This window comes from Macaca mulatta, chromosome 9 (assembly GCF_049350105.2).
Source record: "Macaca mulatta isolate MMU2019108-1 chromosome 9, T2T-MMU8v2.0, whole genome shotgun sequence".
Classification (NCBI taxonomy): domain Eukaryota; kingdom Metazoa; phylum Chordata; class Mammalia; order Primates; family Cercopithecidae; genus Macaca; species Macaca mulatta.
This window is the reverse complement of record NC_133414.1, coordinates 104863911-104883670: the sequence shown is the minus strand read 5'-3', so window position 1 is coordinate 104883670 and position 19760 is coordinate 104863911. Positions and strand designations below refer to the sequence as shown.

General features: G+C 36.7%; 1 protein-coding gene and 1 long non-coding RNA gene across 21 annotated transcripts in view; one reads left to right on the top strand and one right to left on the bottom strand.

The window, feature by feature from the left end:
• The window catches only part of LOC144331200 (uncharacterized), a 109920-nt gene extending 96186 nt beyond the window's left edge, over positions 1–13734 (top strand). Inside the window, exon 3 of one of the 2 annotated variants that reach the window (XR_013398163.1) lies at positions 13370–13734. This is a non-coding gene — a long non-coding RNA (uncharacterized LOC144331200). Of the gene's footprint in view, positions 1–13356 lie in introns of both variants that reach the window. The other variant, XR_013398164.1, reaches the window with a different exon arrangement.
• The window catches only part of EXOC6 (exocyst complex component 6), a 218721-nt gene that overhangs the window by 128723 nt on the left and 70238 nt on the right, over positions 1–19760 (bottom strand). For 18 of the 19 annotated variants that reach the window (XM_077946788.1, XM_002805764.4, XM_077946801.1 and 15 more), the window contains 3 exons: positions 15313–15468; positions 11155–11223; positions 4583–4666 (listed from right to left, as the gene is read on the bottom strand). In XM_077946788.1, coding sequence (XP_077802914.1) covers positions 4583–4666; positions 11155–11223; positions 15313–15468 — 309 coding nt within the window. The remainder of the gene's footprint in view (positions 1–4582; positions 4667–11154; positions 11224–15312; positions 15469–19760) is intronic. The other variant, XM_077946798.1, reaches the window with a different exon arrangement.

Here is a 19760-nt window from a genome sequence, read left to right as displayed (position 1 = left end):
GCCAAGATCACACCACTGCACTCCAGACTGGGTGACAGAGCGAGACTGTCTCAAAAAACAAAACAAAACTCGCTATACTTGTGGGTTTTCTATTTCTCCTTCTAGTTGTGGCAATTGTGCTTTAAATACTTTGAGTCAATGTTATCAAGTGCTTACAGGTTTAGAATTACCATTTTTATCAACTCAAAAGCACACAAACAAAAAATTGTATTCTTATAATTCTAGCTCTCCCTGTATTATATAAAAGTATATATACCCTGTTTCTATTCCTTCAGTGGTTACTCTAGAAATCACATTACACATCCTTAAGTAACCAAACTCTTAAAGCTAGTCAATGTTTTTACTCTTCTGCTGGACACTTTAGACCGTAGGATAGTTTAATTTCATTAACTTCTATCTCATTCTGATGTTTATGTTATTGTTGTGTATTTTAATTCTATCTTATTTTTTTCTTATTGCTGCTGCACAAATTAAAATTCTATGCTGTTTTAATATCCATAATATTTTATGGTATTTCCTACAGTCATTTTAGATTTACCTAAATATTTATACTTTTTTTGCTATTCATTCCTTCTTGCATCTCACATCTTCCATCTGGCATCACATTCCTTTTGTTTGAAGCATATCCTTAGAATCTCCTTAGTAAGCGCATCTTAGTGGCCGACTCTGCTCTTCTTTGTCTGAAAATGTCTATCTCTGCCCTTGTTTCACTGGATATAGAATCCTAAGTTGACAGTTACTTTTTTCAGAATTGAAAATATTTTATTGTTTTGTTTACTTGAAAACAACCTCTTTTCTCTTTGGGTACTTTTAAGATTTTCTGTTTATGTTTGTTTCTAAAGTTAACTTTATTGAGGTAAAATTTACATATAATAAAATTAGCCCTTTTTTACATGTAGAGCTCACTGAGTTTTGACAAATGTAGACAGTTGTGTAACTACCAGAAAAATCAAAGTATACAACATATCCATCTCAGAAAGTTCCCTCCTGCCCTTTTGTAGAGAATTACCCTGCCGAACCCATAGGCCTTGGCCACCACTGATCCCATTCTGTCCTAGAGTTTTGTCTTTTCAAAAATGTCATGTAACATAACTCATATGGTATATAACTTTATTGTATATGATTTTTTCACTTAGAATAATACTTTTGACATTCATCCATATCACTGCATGTATCAATTCCCGTTTAGTGCCCACTAGTTCCATTATATAAAACATACAATAATTTGTTTATACACACGGATGTACCACAATTTATTCACTAGTTCATAGACATTAAGATGTCTCTAGTTTTTGGCATTTATAATAAAGCTACTACAAACATTCACATATGAGCCACTGTATAAAGATGCATTTTCATTTCTCATGGATAAATAACTAGGAGTAGGACTGCTAGGTCATAGGAGAGTACGCTTAACATTGTAACAAATTGCCAAACCATTTTCCAAAGTGGCAGTATAATTTTATATCTATTAGAAGTGCATGAGAGTTCCACTTGATTCATATCCTCATCAGCACTTGCTATTATCAATCCTTTCAATTTAAGTCATTCTAGTAAGTATGTAGTGGTATCTTATTATGGTTTTAATTTGCATTTCCCTGATGAAAAAATTATACTGAACATCTGCTCATGTGCTTATTTGCCATCAGTATATCTTTGGTAAAATATCTATTCAAATCTTTTGTCCGTTTTTAAAACTGGTTTATCTATCTTCAATTACTGAGTTATACAACTCAGTTGTATAACTGTAAAGTAATAATGTAAAGTAATTCTTTACATATTCTGGATAAAGACCCTTTATAGACATGAGTTCTGCAAATATTTTCTCCAAGTCTGTATCTTGCCTTTTCCTTTCCTTCCCCCTCACCCCTCCGCCTTGAGATGCAGTCTTGCTCTGTCGCCAGGCTGGAGTGCAGTGGCACGATCTTGGCTCACTGCAACCTCCGCCTCCCAGGTTCAAGGGATTCTCCTACCTCAGCCTCTCTAGTAGCTGAGACTACAGGCACCTGCCACCACACCCAGCTAATTTTTGTATTTTTAGTAGAGATGGGGTTTCACCATGTTTGCCAGGATGGTCTTGATCTCTTGACCTCATGATACGCCCGCCTTGGCCTCCCAAAGTGCTGGGATTACAGGCATGAGCCAGCCTTTTCATTTTTTTAACAACATCTTTTGAAAAGCCAAAGTTTTAGATTTTGATGTTCAAATCATCTACTTTTTTTCTTTTATGGCTCATGCTTTATGTATCTCACATAGAAAAACACTGTAAATACACTGTAGAATATTGTAGAACCCAAGGTAATAAAAGATTTTATTCTTTGTTTTCTTCTAAAAGTTTACAATTTTAGCTCCTACATTTAGGTCCATGATCCACTTGAATTGTTGAAAGAGGTAAGTCAATATTCATCTTTTGCGTATCGATCATTTAATTCTCTTGCAGTCAGAGGACAGACTTTGTATGATTTCAAGCTTTTTCTATTTTTTATTATTATTGTTATTATTATTATTATTTGAAACAGAGTCACACTCTTGTCGCCCAGGCTGGAGTGCAATGATGCGATGTCAGCTCACCGCAACCTCCACCTCCCAGGTTCAAGCAATTCTCCTGCCTCAGCCTCCTGAGCAGCTGGGATTACAGGCATGCGCTACCACGCCTGGATAATTTTTGTATTTTTAGTAGAGATGGGGTTGCACCATGTTGGCCAGGCTGGTCTCAAACTCCCTTAGGTGATCCACCTGCCTTGGCCTCCCAAAGTGCTGGGATTACAGGCATGAGCCACTGCACCCAGCCCAGCTTTTTATATTTGTTGATGTTTGTTTCATGGCCCAGAATATGATATTGGTGAACCTTCCATGTGCACACGTAAAGCATGTGTATTCTTCCATCTGGGGTGGAGTATTCAATAAATGTTAATCAGATCAAGATAGCTGATAACAGTTTTCAGATCTTCTATTCCTCTTTAACTTTGGTGTTCTGCAATTTAATTACAAGGTTTCTAAGAGTGTATTTGTTTTCATTTAAGGTACCTGGGATTCCTTGGGCTTGACTATTTCTCATTTGTCCCAGAAAATTCTTAGCCATATGGCATCAAATATTCTTCAGTCTCATTTGCTCTATCCTCTTTCTGAAACTCCAATTAGATATATGTTAGACTTCTCTGTATCCCTCATATCTCACTTCTGTAATTTTTCCTTCTGTCTCTTTGTGATGCTTAGTTCCATATAGTTTCTTCAGATTAACTAAGAGAGAATTCATCAACTGTTAAACCTATTAATAATATTTTTATATTAACTTCAGTTAATATCTATTTAATTTCTAGATATTCTACCTGATATCTCTTCACATCTATTTGGTCATTCTTTATAGTTTCTGTTCCCTATTTACATTAGCAAGCTTGGCTTTTATTTCTTTAAATATACTAAGTAGCACTATTATATACTCCATGGCTAATAATTCAAATATCAAGTCTTTTAGAATCTATTTTTGTTGTTAAAATTTCTTATGATTCTCACTCATTTGGTAATTATTTCTGACTGTGAATTGCTCATTTTAACTCTGGAATGAAGGTGCACAAATCTGTGTTTGCTTCTGCCAGGCACCTGGAGATAGTATCAGGATGAAAATACTTTAAAAGTTGAGCTTGAGATGTCTTTGACTATCCAAGTATGATGAATTTGGGTTGCAAACACAAGTGGTAACAAACTCCTTGTTATGAATTCTCAGCGGGATTTTTTCTCTCGTTCACTCAGCACTAAGATTTGAGATAGGTAATTTTCTTTACAGTATTTGCCAGAGGGAACAGAAGGATTTTTAGATGGCTTTATCTCTAGTTCATCCTAATAATGGGGCTTTAAATCCTCTGGAGTCTCAGCTTTACAAGGGAGACAATCTCTTATTAGACACCTCCTTTGGGTGGGCTCTGGGCTTAGCCCTCTGTACCCAATGTCCTCAAAACTCATGCTTTCCTACTCACCAGATGCTCCTAGGATAAAAGCTATATTCAATGTTTCATTAAACCTATGTGCATTTCTGCCTTCATTTGGGTTTTACTGTTTTGATTGTTTTATAGTCAGATGTATTGAGGTATAAGTCACATACAATAATACTCTTTAATATTCAGTTTCTATGAGTTTTACAAACACATCTACTAACTATCACCACAACCAATATATAGAACAGTTCTTTATTCACTTAGTTTCTGGTCTTTTTGTTTGTTTGTTTTAAATGTCTATCTAGCATCTTCAGTTATATTTTCAGTGGGACAATTAATCAAGGTACATAATCCACTACATTGTCAGAAACTAATTATCATTCCCTGATATTTTACATATTTCTTGTTGGTCCTTTTTTTTTTTTAATTCACTATCTATCTTTTCTAATAGAATGTAAGTTCATGAGAAAAGGGACTTATCTGTTTGGTTCACTGTTGTACCCTTAGCACTTAAACCAATGTTTGGAAATGGTAGGTGTTCAATAAATATTTGTAGTTGAATGAATAGTGATACATGCTCTGATGAAATTAAAACAGGATAAGGGGATAAGGAGTAACAACATAACCAATTCACGATATCCCATACTTACCATATTCGACTGGGGTTGCAATACCAGTCTTGCTTGTTTCTTTCTTTGTTTTCGATAATAGTTTTCAAATGTTTCCTCATCACCCTAAAATAAAATCAGCAGAGTAATGAAAAGTACACATACACATACACAACTAAAACAGATACTTCTTTACTTCTGTTGGGGCAACAGAGTAAGACCTCATCTCTTTTTTTCTTTTTCTTTTTTTTTTTCATTTTTCTTTTCTCCTCAGATTCCTTTTTACCATGAAACCCCATATTTAAAAAAATATAAAATATATACATTCTAACTTAATTTTAAAAAACACTGTCTAATATGGTATGTTTTACTTTTATCTTTGAGATTATAAGGCTTTAGGTGTCATAGTGGGTTTTTTCCCTTGGGGTGAAATTATCATAATCAGTACTTAACTGATGCAAATGGCCTAACTATATCACATATTTTGATAATGAGCAAACCCAAAAGTACATTTTTATTGGAAATAAATATCTTAATAGAATGAGTGAGACTTTTTTCCCCCATTAATAATACACTTTCTGGTTCAAATTCTGACCTGCAGACTTAGGGCATTTGATTTTTTTTTTTTTAAAAAGTCCACCCTAAAACCTAAAATCTAATTAGCAAAGCCAGTACTCATTTTCAAACTAATAAGTCAAATTGTACTTAGTGTCTCTCCGGAAAAGTCTTGACTCCCAAGTTTCACTTCAAAAAAAGTAAAGATGAGGCTGAAATCAGAGGATTGCTCGAGGCCAGGAGTTCACGATCAGCCTGGGCAACATGTCAAGGTGTCTCTTTAAAAAAAAATTTTTTTTAAATTAGCCAGGCATAGTGGCATGCACCTGTAGTCCCAGCTACTCGGGAGGCTGAGGCCAGAGGATCACTTGAACCCAGGAATTCAAAGTGGCAGTGAGCTATGATCTCACCACTGTACTCCAGGCTAGACAAAAGCGAGACCCCATCTCTTAAAAAAAATTACATCATGAAAACCACTGAGAAATTATGGGTTTACACCATAATTTCACCAATGCCAGGCGCATTGGCTCATGCCTGTAATCCCAGCACTTTGGGAGGCCGAGGAGGACAGATCACTTGAGGCCAGGAGTTTGAGACCAACCTGGCCAACATGGTAAAACCCTGTTTTGTCTAAAAATACAAAAACTAGCCATGCGTGGTAGCACACACCAGTAATCCCAGCTACTTGGGAGACTGTGGCATGATAATTGCTTGAACCTGGGAGGCAGAGGATGCAGTGAGCCAAGATCACACCACTGCACTCCAGCCTGGGCAACACAGCAAGACTCTGTCTTAAAAAAAAAAAAAAAATTATGGGATTACAAAAAGCAGCCAATATTATTTAAACCCAGTGTGACTGTTTTGTGCATTCACACATCTTAAAATCAAGATAATAAATCAGTTTCTCATTACTCATTCTATTTCTCATTACTTAATTTACAATAATGCAATGTAATATACACCTGAAATTCTAAGCTTTTATGAAGTAAGGAGCATAATAAACAATACTACATGCTTTCCATTAACATGTGGACATACATAAAACTCTGTTGTTCAACTTTTGGAAATAATCAAATACAACCAAGTATAAAAATCAGGGATATAAAAAAGAATAAAATAATGTTTTTTGGAGCAACTTGCATGGAACTAGAGACCATTATCCTAAGTGAAGGAACTCAGGAACAGAAAACCAAATACTGCATGCTCTCACTTATCAGTGAGAGCTAAGCTATGGGTATACAGGAGCATGTGGGGTGCTATAATGAACACTGGAGATTCAGAAGTGGGGTGAAGGATGAAAAAAAATCACCTACTGGGTACAATGTACACTATTCAGGTGACAAGTACACTAAAAGCCTAGACTTCATTACTATACAACTCATCCACATAACCAAAAACCACTTGTACCCCTAAAGCTACTAAAATAAATACAAATACATAAATAAAATGCATTCCTACTAATCAATAAATCAAACAATAAAATCAGGCATAACTCCATTAATTTCATTAGATATGATGATCATGCTTTTTCTCGGTGTTTAACAAAAGAGAATAGTATATGCTGCTAAAAATGAATAGCCAGGGTTTACTCTAAATATGAATTAGAAAACATTAAACAATTGGACTTAGACTTATGATAGCTAAACAGTTTTACCCTCTTCAATGAATCATAATGTACATAAATATGAAAAAATAAGGTTAGCCAGTATAACTCAATTTTTGGCAGCCCCAGAAAACACTCCATTCATGTTTAAAAGATACAGCTTTACTAACCCATGTCATTTGGCTGTTTAAAGGTGTTTTTCTTTACAGCAAATGATACATCCTAAGGAAGAGTATTAAGATTGGCCAAAATCATTGTTTACATTTAAACACATAGGACATAGCTTTAGCATTCAAAATTCTCTGTGTTCTCTTTGCTGTACTCTCACAGGGACGCTCTCTTAAAAGCAATATACTTGCTGTCAATAGCTACGGGGAAAAAGAATAGGTCATTAAAAGGAAACTATCATTATTCCTACCTATGTCATTACTCCCTACTAAGATCTAAATTCAGAATATCCTACCACAGGACAAAATATACTGTTTCTAACATGATTTTACCCTTAACAGAAGTTTGTGCAAAAATGGAAAGGAAGGAACTCCTAATATAGTTCCTTGATTAAGAATTAAAGGAGACTTCTCCTTTATTTGGCACCCTGGAAGTTTTTACACCTCAAGACAATGCACCATGGTAGTACTGAGTATCAGTGAAGGGTATCATTTTCATTTATAAAGTAAACATGGTAGCCTTCAAAATGGCCTCCAAAGATCCCCACCTCATGGTATTCATACCCTTGTGTGGTCCTCTCCCACAATGCACCTGAGTTAATCTATGTGACGAATAGGATAAAGCAGAAGTAATGATATGTCACTTCTGAGATTGTGTTATGAAAGGAATTATGGCTTCCATCTTGGTTTCTCTCCTGGATGACTCCCTCTGGGGGAAGCCAGCTGCCATGTCATGAGGACTTTCAAGCAGCCTGGTAGACAACCCATGTGGCAAGGAACTGAGGCCTTCTACCAACAGCCATCATAGAGGCAAATCCTCCAGTCCCTGTTAAGTCTTCAGATGACAGCAGTCCTCACTGACATCTTGACTAGAATCTCATAAGAGACCTGTAGCCAGAACCACCTAGCTAAGCCACTCCTTGACTGCTAACCCTGTGAAATAATACTGTTTGTTGTTTTAAGGTAGTGTGTCATTCAGCAATTGATAACTAATACGGTCAGTATCTTAGGTAGCTGTCCTAGAAATAGAATCTGAGATCAACGATAAACTAAAAAAATGTTCAAGAAGGAAACTTTCCAAGAAGTGAAGAAAGTAAAAGGAACAAGAGGAAACCAACCAAGGGTACCATCTCAGGTAAAAAAATTGGGTGCCTGATTCCACACTGCAACTTTAGAGCATAAGTTATACCTCAGTGTTGTCCTAATCTAGGCAAGGAATCTAGGCTTTCAAACACCATATCCACAAACCGTAACTGATTAATCTCAACCCTGGTAATCTGATGTGGGGTAGCTTCTAGCTGAAAAGGGACCGAAAAGAATCTGAGCAGAGCACCAATAGTAAGAGAAGAACTATTGTGAAGACAGGTTGGGGTTCCCAAACAGATCATTTTTAGAAAGAAAGCTATGGACCTAAAATTTATTTCCCTAAAGTTTCTAGCCCAGGGCCCCTTGGAAAGCCTTCATATACCCTTAAAAACTCCTAGGGCAGCAATTTGCACACTATATTCAGTATTCATCAGATAATTAGGAAATTAACTCATTCAATATTCAGTATTCTAAGAAAAATGATCCCTAAACTCAAAGTTTAGGACACAGCCAGCTAAGAAAAGTCAGATAAGCTCTTAGGACTTCTCAAAGTCTGAAAAATAATAAGCTACAATAAGCTACATTGTGAATATTGTGTGTAGCATTTTCCAAAGAGAATCCCTTGTTTTGAGATTATACCTATTTTCCTTTCATGGAATACTCATATTTTATCAAATAGAGTAGGATACCTTAGGATTTTGGACATAGAGCTTTTTTGGCTAAAACAGACTTATAGTCAACAGTCCTTGGAATCATACATATTAATGTAACCCTTTTATAATAACCCCTTTAACATTTACTGCCTGCTATTTTATACCGGGTCCTATATCAAGCACTTTTATCATTTATATTGACTCTAATACCCAACATAGCCTTAGAAATTGTTAACCATATTTTGCAAATGAGGAACTCAAATAAGAGAAGTAATTTTCCCAATGCTATAATGCTGGGAAATGGGAGAACTGGAATAATGAGTAGAAGGAGGAGGACTTGTAATAATACTAAGAAATTAGTGGCTGGCCACGGTGGCTCATGCCTGTAATCCCAGCACTTTGGGAGGCCGAGGTGGGCAGATCACCTGAGGTCAGAAGTTCGAGACCCTGTCTCTACCAAAAATACAAAAATTAGTGAGGCTTGGTGGCGGGCACCTGTAATTCCAGCTACTTGAGAAGCTAAGGCAGTAGAATCGCTTGAACCCAGGAGGCAAAGGTTGCAGTAAGCCAAGATTGTGCCACTGCATTCCAGCCTGGGCAACAGAGCGAGACTCTGCCTCAAAAAAAGAAATTAGCTTTACCAAATAATTTTTGGTCATAAATACCAGCCAGAAGTTATCATGCTAATGACAGTTTATTAAATTTATAGCATAAAACAGTAAGACCATACTGTAAACTCCACCTCTACAAAAAATACAAACATTAGCCAAGGATGGTGGCATGAGCCTGTAGTCCCAGCTACTTGGGAGACACAAGTGAGAGAATCACTTGAGCCCAAAGAGGTCAAGGCTGCAGTGAGTTGTGATCATGCCACTGCACTCCATCTTGGGTGACAGAGCAAGACCCTGTCTGAAAAGAAACAAAAAGAAAAGAAAAAACAGTAGCACAAAGAAGAGGGTATTAATATAACTAAATTGTTTTAAAGTAAGATGTTAATTGCAATCCTCAGGGCAAATACTAAAAAAATAGGCCAGGCTAGGTGGCTTTCACCTGTAATCCCAGCACTTTGGGAGGCTGAGACCGGTGGATCGCCTAAGGTCAGGAGTTTGAGATCAGCCTGGCCAACAAGATGAAACCCCATCTCTACTAAAAAAAATACAAAAAATTAGCTGGCCATGGTGGTGGGTACCTGTAAACCCAGCTACTCGGGAGGCTGAGGCAGGAGAATCACTTGAACCCAGGAAGCGGAGGTTGCAGTGAGCTTGAGATCATGCCATTAGACTCCACCCTGGGCAACAAGAGCAAAACTCTATCACAAAAAAAAAAAAAAAAAAAAAAAAAAAAAAAAAACAAAAAAAAACGGGAAATGACAAAGTGAAAAGGTACATAAGAAAATATCTATTTAATGCACAAGAGGGTACTAATGGAGGAATAAAGGAACAAAAAAGATATAAGACATGTTAAAACAAATGGCGAATATCATAGCAGACATAAATCCTACCTTATCAGTAATTATGTTAAATGTAAATGAATTAAACACTCCAATTGAAAGGCAGAGATCAGCAGACTGGATTTGAAAGAAACAGCCTGAACTATGTGTTACCTACAGGAGACACACTTTAGATTCAAAGATACAAAGAGATTGAAAGTAAAAGGATGGAGAAAAACATGCTATGCCAAGAGTGCTCAAAAGAAAGCTGGAGTGGCTATACTAATTAAAGCCAAACAGACCTTAAGACAAAAAACATTATGAAGAAAGATATTTTATTATATTTTTTAAAAGGTCAATCCATCAGGAAGACATAACAATTATAAACATATATTCACCTGCCAACAAGGCCCTAAAAATACATGAATAAAAAAACTGGCAAAACTGAAAGAAAAAATGGACAATTCGACAGTTATAGTTGAAGACTCCAATACTTCTACTTTCAATAACAGAACAGGTAGAAGACGAACAAGGAAGTAAAAGACGTGAACAACCCTATAAATCAACTACACCTAAGAGATATCTATAGAACACACCACCTAATAACAGCCAGATACACATTTTTGGTGTTTTAGGGAGTGGTTGGGGGGTGGGTAATGAGTATTTCTGGAATTAGGTAGTGGTAATGGTTGCGCATCCTTGTGAATATGCTAAAACCACTGAATTGTATACTCCAAAAGGGTTTTTTGGTATGTGCATTAGATCTCAATAAAGCAGTTATTTTAAAAAAGGAACATTAAATAAAAAATAAGAGCAATGTAGTATGGAATACACACATAGAAGTAACTTATAAGGACTGTGATGCAACAACAGCACAAACGCAATAGGGAGAAATGGAAGTATACTATTACAAGGTTCTTAAAATAGACATGAAGTGGTATATCACTTGAAATTACACTATGATAAGTAAACAAAAAATATAAGTGCCTTACACACAGTGGATATTTCACAAATAATTATGTGAAGATTTTCAGCATATGATCAATTTTTAAGGCCTAAAATACATATATGCCTTTTAAATAATATAAAGCTATATATACATAAATATAAAACATACTTACCAAAACAGAATAAATGTGCAAACATCGATAAACAGGTGAAAAATCAACAAGATCCTGAACAGTTAAGACCTGAAAATTAAACCATTTTAAAAAAAATTACAGGTCAAATCATTAGACCACCATTAGATAATGTAAAGTTAAAGACAGGTGAAAAGATTAATGAACTTTGTGTTAGAATATTTATTCAATTCCCCCATAGAAAGCATATACTATAAACACAAAATCTTCTTTATTTTGTTTTGGCATTTCTTCAGCAGTTTATTCTTTGTAGTATGTTTATTATCACTGTTGACTGTTTTCAATTTAAGATAACAAAGGAGAGAAATTGCATATTTTTAATATGTATGACAGATTAACAGAAAATTGCTATGGATAACTAGATACCTCACTACTGTTCTGGGTAAAAATGAGACATAGATTTTTTGATTTAGCTATAGACAAAGTTCCCGTTCTTATGCAGCTATATCATATGATCGGTCATTATTGCACTGAATTAAAGACACTATCAGTATTATTTTACGGACCGCTAAGAAAGAAAAAAACACTACCACTTAAAACTATAACACCATCAACTTTAAGATGTGTCCTATATTCCGAAATGTTATATGAAAAAAAAAGGCTTATAATTGAAGAAATGTAGTACTATAAAGTTTCTCAAACTTGAGAAATACATAAACCCTTTTTAAAGGAACACATTTGTACTCACGTGAATCTCCAGGGTGAACTTAAATTATTTTTAATATAATACTGCTTATTAGGAAAAATGATAAAAACAAAATGAAGTGCAGTATAGTAGTAAAACAGATCTGAGAGAACAGGGAAACAACCAAGCTCCTCTAAGAGTACAGGTCTGGGGGTAAGGCATGATGGTGATGCTCTCAGCAGGAAAGATATACAGAACAGGAAGGGGAAAATTGAAGTAAGAAGACTAAATGGTCTTTTTTCAACATTCTGAACCTCAAAGGAGAAAATAACACAGAGGTCCTCTGAATATTAAGAACAAAAAAGCAGATGTCAAAAATATTTATTTAATTTAAAGGGAAAAAAAACCTAGTAATAATTTCAAGGGACTAATCAGGACATACTAATTCCACATTAGGAAGGCATTTAACTGTTTAATGCTGTTCATTTGTCTGTATTCAGTACAGTAGCAGACATTCACTACATATGCATATATATACATACAAACACACATACACATACATGCATACATATTCACACAAATATATTACATATATATTACATATATTTGTGTGAATATGTATATATGTATATATGTAATATATATGTAATATATTTGTGTGAATATGTATATATGTATCACCCCATCCTCAGATATACAGCAGAAATGTACATAGTGGCTGGGTGTGGTGGCTCACACCTATAACCCCAGCACTTTAAGAGGCCAAAGTAGAAGGACCACTTGAAGCCAGGAGTTCAAGACCAGCCTGGGAAACACAGCAGTTTCCCATCTCTATAAAAAAATACAAAAAAATTAGCTGGATATAGTATATACAGGAATGTGCCTGTAGTTCCAACTACTTGGGAGGCTGAAGCAGGAGAAGCATTTGAACACGAGAGTTTGAGGTTACAGTAAGCCATGATTATGCCAACTGCACTCCAGCCTGGGTGACAGAGTAAGACCCTGTCTCAAAAAAAAAAAAAAAAAAAGAAAGAAAGAAATGCACATAGTAAACACTCAGCTGTTCATCCATTCACAAATGCAGTCATGAACACAGTCATATGGTTCAACTAAAAGTTCTTACTGTATCCCAATTATGTCCTTAGAAAAAGAATTTAAAATATCATTGGCAAGGCAAAACTTATAAATTAATTGGGAATAACTAGGTTCCTATGACAGTAGCTAAATTTAAAAAAAAAAAAATTTGAAGAAGATGATAAAAGGTAAGTTCAACAGAAGATTTTGTGGAGATAATTTATTTTTTTGGAATGGGGGTCTCACTCTGTCACCCAGGCTGGTGTGTAATGACATGATCACAGCTCACTGCATCCTCAACCTCCCAAGGCTCAGTGATTCTCCCACCTCAGCCTCCCAAGTAGCTGGGAATACAGGCACTACACCTGGCATTTTTTTTGTATTTTTTTGTAGGAAAGGGGTTTCACCATGTTGGCCAGGCATGTCTCGAACTCCTGGCTCAAACGATCCGCCCACCTCGGCCTCCCAAAGTCCTAGCATTACAGGCACGAGCCACAGCATCAGGCCCTGTAGAAAAAACTTTCAAAAGCAATAGGATGCCGGGCATGGTGGCTCACACCTGTAATCTCAGCACTTTGGGAGGCTGAGTGAGAGGATAATTTGAGGCCAAGATAATTTGAGTTCAAGACCAGCCTTGGTAACACAGTGAGACCTCTGTCTCTATAAGAATTTTTTTTTTTTAATTAGCCAGGCATGGTGATGGCATGCTTGTAGCCCCAGCTACTAGGGAGACTGAAGTGGGAGGAACACTTGGACCCAGAAGTTGCAGGCTGTAGTGAGCTATGACTACACCACTGCACTCATGGGCAACAGAGTGAGCACTATCTCTTAAAAAAAAAAAAAGAATGAGAGAATGAATTTGGATATAGAAGTTGAAAGAAAGAAAATATTTAAGGATAATTTTAAGGTTTCTAGACTTACTAGGACTTTTTATTCATTAAAAGACTTTAATCGTATTAGAGTTATTTTGTAGTATTTCAGCACCAACTTTTTAAAAAGGTAGACTATCCAGAATTAGGTCAAATGACAAGACATTACGACAAAAATCTGACAACAGGTAATTCAAATATAAGTAATCGCTATAAAAATAATTAGATTTGGGCGCAGTGGCCCACACCTGTAATCCCAGCACTTTGGGAAGCCAAGGTGGATGGATCACCAGGCCGGGAGTTCGAGACCAGCCTGGCCAGCATGGTGAAACCCCATCTCTACTAAAAATACAAAAATTAGCCAGCCAGGCGTGGTGGCGCACGCCTGTAATCCCAGCTACTTGGGAGGCTGAGGCAGAAGAATTGCTTGAATCCAGGAGGCAGAGGTTGCAGTGAGCTGAGGTTGTGCCACTGCACTCCAGCCTGGATGACAGAGCAAGACCCCGTCTCAAAACAAAAAAATTAGATTTACACTTTTACTACAGATTCCACTACCAGAGATTTACAAATATAATCTACAATATATCGTGTTTATCTGTAAATTATCTAGCCTAACATTTCAGATGACTCCATTGCCCTAATAGCTCAGTACAGTCTGATTGACTTTGTCAACTTAAAATAAAAATATATAGAGACAAATTTCCAAGCAAAAAAATTTATTTGAGAATAAACAAAAAAATAGGATTACAATCCAGGACATGCATAGACCAGAGTGGTCTCTGGCATGTCTGGAGAACAAAGAAGGTTAGGGTTTTATTGGGGAAACAGATTGTTATGCAAATTGTTTTGAAAGAAAGTTCACTGGTGAGTGTCACTAGTTCCTAGAAAGGACTTGTAATTTTGGAGTTATGGTTAGGCCCTTACAGTTTTGGATTGACCTTGTGAGATAGTTGTTTGTTTTTTGTCTTTTTTTTTGAGATACAATCTCACTCTGTCTTCCAGGCTGGAGTACAGTGGCATAATGTTGGCTTACTGCAACCTCCGCCTCCTGGGTTCAAGCAGTTCTCGTGTCTCAGCTTCCCAAGTAGCTGGGAGTAGAGGTGCCCAGTACCATGCCCAGCTAATTTTTATATTTTTAGTAGAAACAGAGTTTCACCATGTTGGCCAGGCTGGTCTTGAACTCCTGCCTCAAGTGATCCACCCACCTCGACTTCCCAAAGTGCTGGGATTACTAGTGTGAGCCACTGTGCCTGGCCTGTTTTGAAACAGATAATTGTTCACATATAAGTGGCTAGCTGTCTTTGCAAGGCTGATGCAGTAAGCTATGATTTCAAAAAATTTATTGTAATAGTTCCTGATACCAGGCAAATCGTCCATGACAGCCCTCCCTTCACGGCCTTCTCAGCCTCTATTTTGTCAAAGTTTGACACACGTGATTCCATTTTGACTCTGACAACTTTTACAACATAAATTCATTTTGCATATGGGAAGATTGAATCACACAAATGTACATGACAATCCAAAAGAAAAAAAATTATCTAATAATAGAAAAGAAAGAAAGAAACCCATCACCTCCTCTTCATTCTCATCCTCTTCTTCAAGTGAATGTTTCAATACAGTTTCATTCCTTTCCTCTGGAATCCTATCATGATTTATATACATATTCTTCCCAAATTTCATTTTATTTTGTTTCTGCAGAGAAACACTGAAGGTTTTCTGATGCTGTGCCTATTTTGAAGAGACAAAAATTCAGATTATTTCAAAACTGATTATGGTCAAAATTGGTTCAAAAAATTTGTTCATAGTTGTTTTTTATCTTTTTAATGTCTGTAGCTATAGAATCTATAGTGATGTCCCCTTTCTCATTCATGATTTTTGTCTTCTCACTTCCTTTTTAAAACAAAAACAAAAACAAAAACAAACAAACAAAAAAAAACAGGGTCTCACTCTGTCATCCAGGTTGGAGTATAGTGGCACCATCACAGCTCACTGCAGCCTCAACCTCCCCAGGCTTCGGTGATCCTCCTACCTCAACCTCCAGAGGAGTTGGGACTACAGGCATACACCACCACACCCAGCTAATGTTTGTGTTTTTGTTTTTGTTTTTGTATTTTTTTTGTAAAATGGGGTTTTGCCATGTTGCCCAGGCTGGTCTCAAACCCCTGACTCAAGCAATCCACCTGCCCCGGCCTCCCAAAGTGCTAGGACTACAGGCGTGACCCACCACACCCAGCTTCTCTTCCTTTTTAAACAGTCTTAAAATTATGTAGAACTATGTATTTTCCTCAGTTAGCATATTGTGTGTTGGCAAGGAAGACTGGCCAACACTCTTTGGCCATACTCTCAACTTCCTGAATTAGCCATTAACCTCACAGAAGGAACTATAACATCAGGTTGCAAGCTTATTTTACTTCCCACTGAAAATGCCCAGTTTGGGAAGACTAAGAATGCAGAAGCTGTTATCTCACAACTGATCATTGACAAAAAACTACATTTACACAGAATAAAAAGTTGAGAACCCTCATATTTTTAGGCATTTTAGTAATACTTCCCTATCAGAACTTCTTTACCAGAAATAGAAAAAAATATAAACTTAATTCCAGGATTTTAATTTCCTTACACACTGTGAGACATTCTCTCTGCTTTGATGAGTCAGATTGTTGCTATTCTGTTCTGTCAGCACATAGAAAGGTCATGCGTTGGCTCTTTTAGGTGAGTTCTCTCTAAGGCATATGTAACTGCATATCAGCCCTTCTCTACTCTTAGGTTATCAGACCATGCAAGTTGCAGTAATCTGGCTCCTCTCTTACCTAGACTTTGATCCTGGCTGCCCCCCAGAGGCTCGTACTGGAGAAAATTATTATCACTCCTGTGTATTCCTTTACCCTCTGTGCCCAAACTAACTTTGTCAATGATTTTCGGTCCTCAGAGTATAAAATCATTTATTTAGAGTACTGTTTCCAAATTATGTTATGCACAAAATTAACCATTCACACAGTAAAAACACATGTTCCTTGAAAAAAGGGTTCTAAGCTCAAATGAGTTATATAAATATTACATATTACATCCTCCTTCTAGGAGATTTACAACTCATAAGTAAATAAATCTGTTTAACTTTATTTAACCTAGGTTTCCAAAATTTATGTGACTATTTAGTCCCTTTGTTCTCCCTAGAGCAGTGGTCCCCAGCCTTCTCTTGTGGGGGGATGGTTTCAGATGAAACTGTTCCACCTCAGATGATCAGGCATTCGATTCTCATAAGGAGCGCACAACCTAGATGCCTCGCATGCACAGTTCACAATAGGGTTCGCGCTTCTATGAGAATCGAATGCCGCTGATCTGACAGGAGGCGGAGCTCAGGCAGTAATCCTCTTTAGCAAGCCACTCACCTCCTGCTGTGTGGCCTGGTTACTAACAGGCCACAGACAGGTACCAGTCTGCGGCTAGGGGGCTAGGAACCCCGGCCCTAGAGAGCAATATTAAAATGTGTGCCAGAGAACATCATATGGAAAATGTTAACTTATCCAATATAAATTTTAGATATCTATTGCTAATTAAACATTAGACAAGAGTGGATTCATCTCTCATATTAGAATTTTTAAAATTCTCCCTAGACAATCTAAAACTCAGCTCTAAACTAATTTTCAAAAATAACTTTTTTGTGCCACTCATGTTAGGCATAATAGCTAGATCCCAGGAAGGCAAAAATAAGCAGGGCAAAATCCTTCACTTAAAAAATTCACAGTCTAGTTAAGAACATAAAAAAACCAATTGTAGTGTAAAAAGTACAATGGTATACACACTACGGATGAAGTGACCATCTCTCACTGGCAGCAGTGTAATGGGTGATAGCAGAAGATTTCACAGACAAGGTGATGCTCAAGCCGGCTTTTGGGAGGAAAAAGCAGGAATTCATCTGACTGAGCAATGTGAAAGAATGGAAGACATTCTTGGTGAACAGCTAGTATATTCCAAAATCTTAAGACAGCAGATATTGCTAGACCATAGAAGGGAGACAAGTAGCAAGATGAGACTGAGGAACTTGGACTTAAGTAAAAGGTAACAGGGAATCACTTAAGATGAAGTGGTGTGGTCTTGTTTGCATTTTAGGACAGTAACCAAAAGGAAAAGAACATACAGATACAGATAAGGAAAACAAATGATTCTATATAACAGTTCAGTTATGTAGGGGGGAAACAGAATCTACAGGTATTTAGAAGCAGAAGTGATAGTTACTAAGTAGGACTTAGCAACAAATAACATAAATAGTATCAATACTCCTGAAAAGTTTAAAATACTCCCCAGTTACTGGATTGTGGAAACAGGAGACACTACTATCTGAGATAGCAAATGTAAGAAAAATAGATTTAGGAAAAAGAGAATGGGTTTAGTTTTAGAAATGCTGGGTTTGGGGTAGCTATAAGATATTTAAGTGAATACATAAGTCCATCCATCCATAAAAGGGATATAAGATCACGGAATTAAGCACAGGATACAGAGTGCACCCAAAGGAGGGAGCTCTTTGCAAAGTATGAGCTTTACACTCATGCCACCTATAAGATTCCAGAACTAAACTGTGACTCTGCCAAACTGAGCAGAGCTGATGAGAGACTTCAGGAGGCTTCTCATACACACACACACACACACACACAGAGAGAGAGAGAAACCCACAAGAAATTGAAAGGTGGCCTGAAGGGATACCAAGACATAACAAAATACAATTTTTCTTATCAAATCTTGAGAAGTCTAACTCTCACTAGAAGGAAAACTCTCTAACTTCTCAACTCTGTGGAAGTTATTTCCGAAAGAAGAAACTATAAGGAAAAACATCCCCACAGAGAGATGCTAAGAAAAGTTTCTGTATGAAATGTCTGTTTAAACTGCAATGATCGGGAGCTTGATGACTTTTATGAGGAAAAATAATAGTGGACCAAGAAAGTCTATTCTCTCCCAGAAATAAATTATTGTAAATCTTAAATCCTAGGGTCCATGATTTGATGGACTCCCTAAGTGGAAAGAATCCAAAACTGGTCTATGAAAAACAAGTCAAAGAAGACAAGTTTAATATTGACACTTGTAATTAAAATCTATAATGGAATATGAACTTTAAACTGTTTGCATTCTCATACTGAAGAAATTTACCAAGTGGTTGTGTTTTTGACCCCCATGGCATGCACAGATTTCCTTAGCCAGAGGTAGGAGAAATAGTATTGAAAACACTGTAATATTGAAGGGAAGAATACAATGGTGAGGACCTCTCCAATGGGGAAGATCCTCACTGACCAGAGGCAATCGGTAAGAAAAACTGAGGAGTTTCCAAAGTAGTTTGTAATATTTGGGGTGAAAAAATCAAGCATTAGAAATCATATAAGAGTGTGCACTGTAAAGACAAAAAGAAGAAATGGTGTTGGGCATTGTTTTATTTCTATGACATTATAATTATGAGTTTTAACAGCTCTTAGAAAATTTAATTTTTTAAACTTATTATTAAAAATTTCAAACAGATTAATATCATGAACTCCCATCATTTATCTTCAACTAATATTTTTACATTATTGTTTCATCTATACCTTTATCCACTCACTCCATATATACTCCAAATTATTATTATTATTATTATTTTGAGACAGAGTCTCACTCTGTCACCCAGTCTGGAGTGCAGTGGCATGATCTCAGCTCACTGCAAGCTCCACCTCCCGGGGTTCCCACCATTCTTCTGCCTCAGCCTCCCGAGTAGCTAGGACGACAGGCAACCGCCACCACACCCGTCTAATTTATTTTGTATTTTTAGTAGAGATGGGATTTCACCACGTTAGCCAGGATGGTCTTGATCTCCTGACGTCGTGATGCGCCCAACTCGGCCTCCCAAAGTGCTGGGATTACAGGCGTGAGCCACCCCGCCCGGCCCCAAATTATTTTTTATAGTTTTCTATTTATAGTTTATTATTGTTTATAGTTTTTTTTAAGTAGGATATATATACATTGAAATATATAGCTAAGATCTGTACAAGTTTGACAAA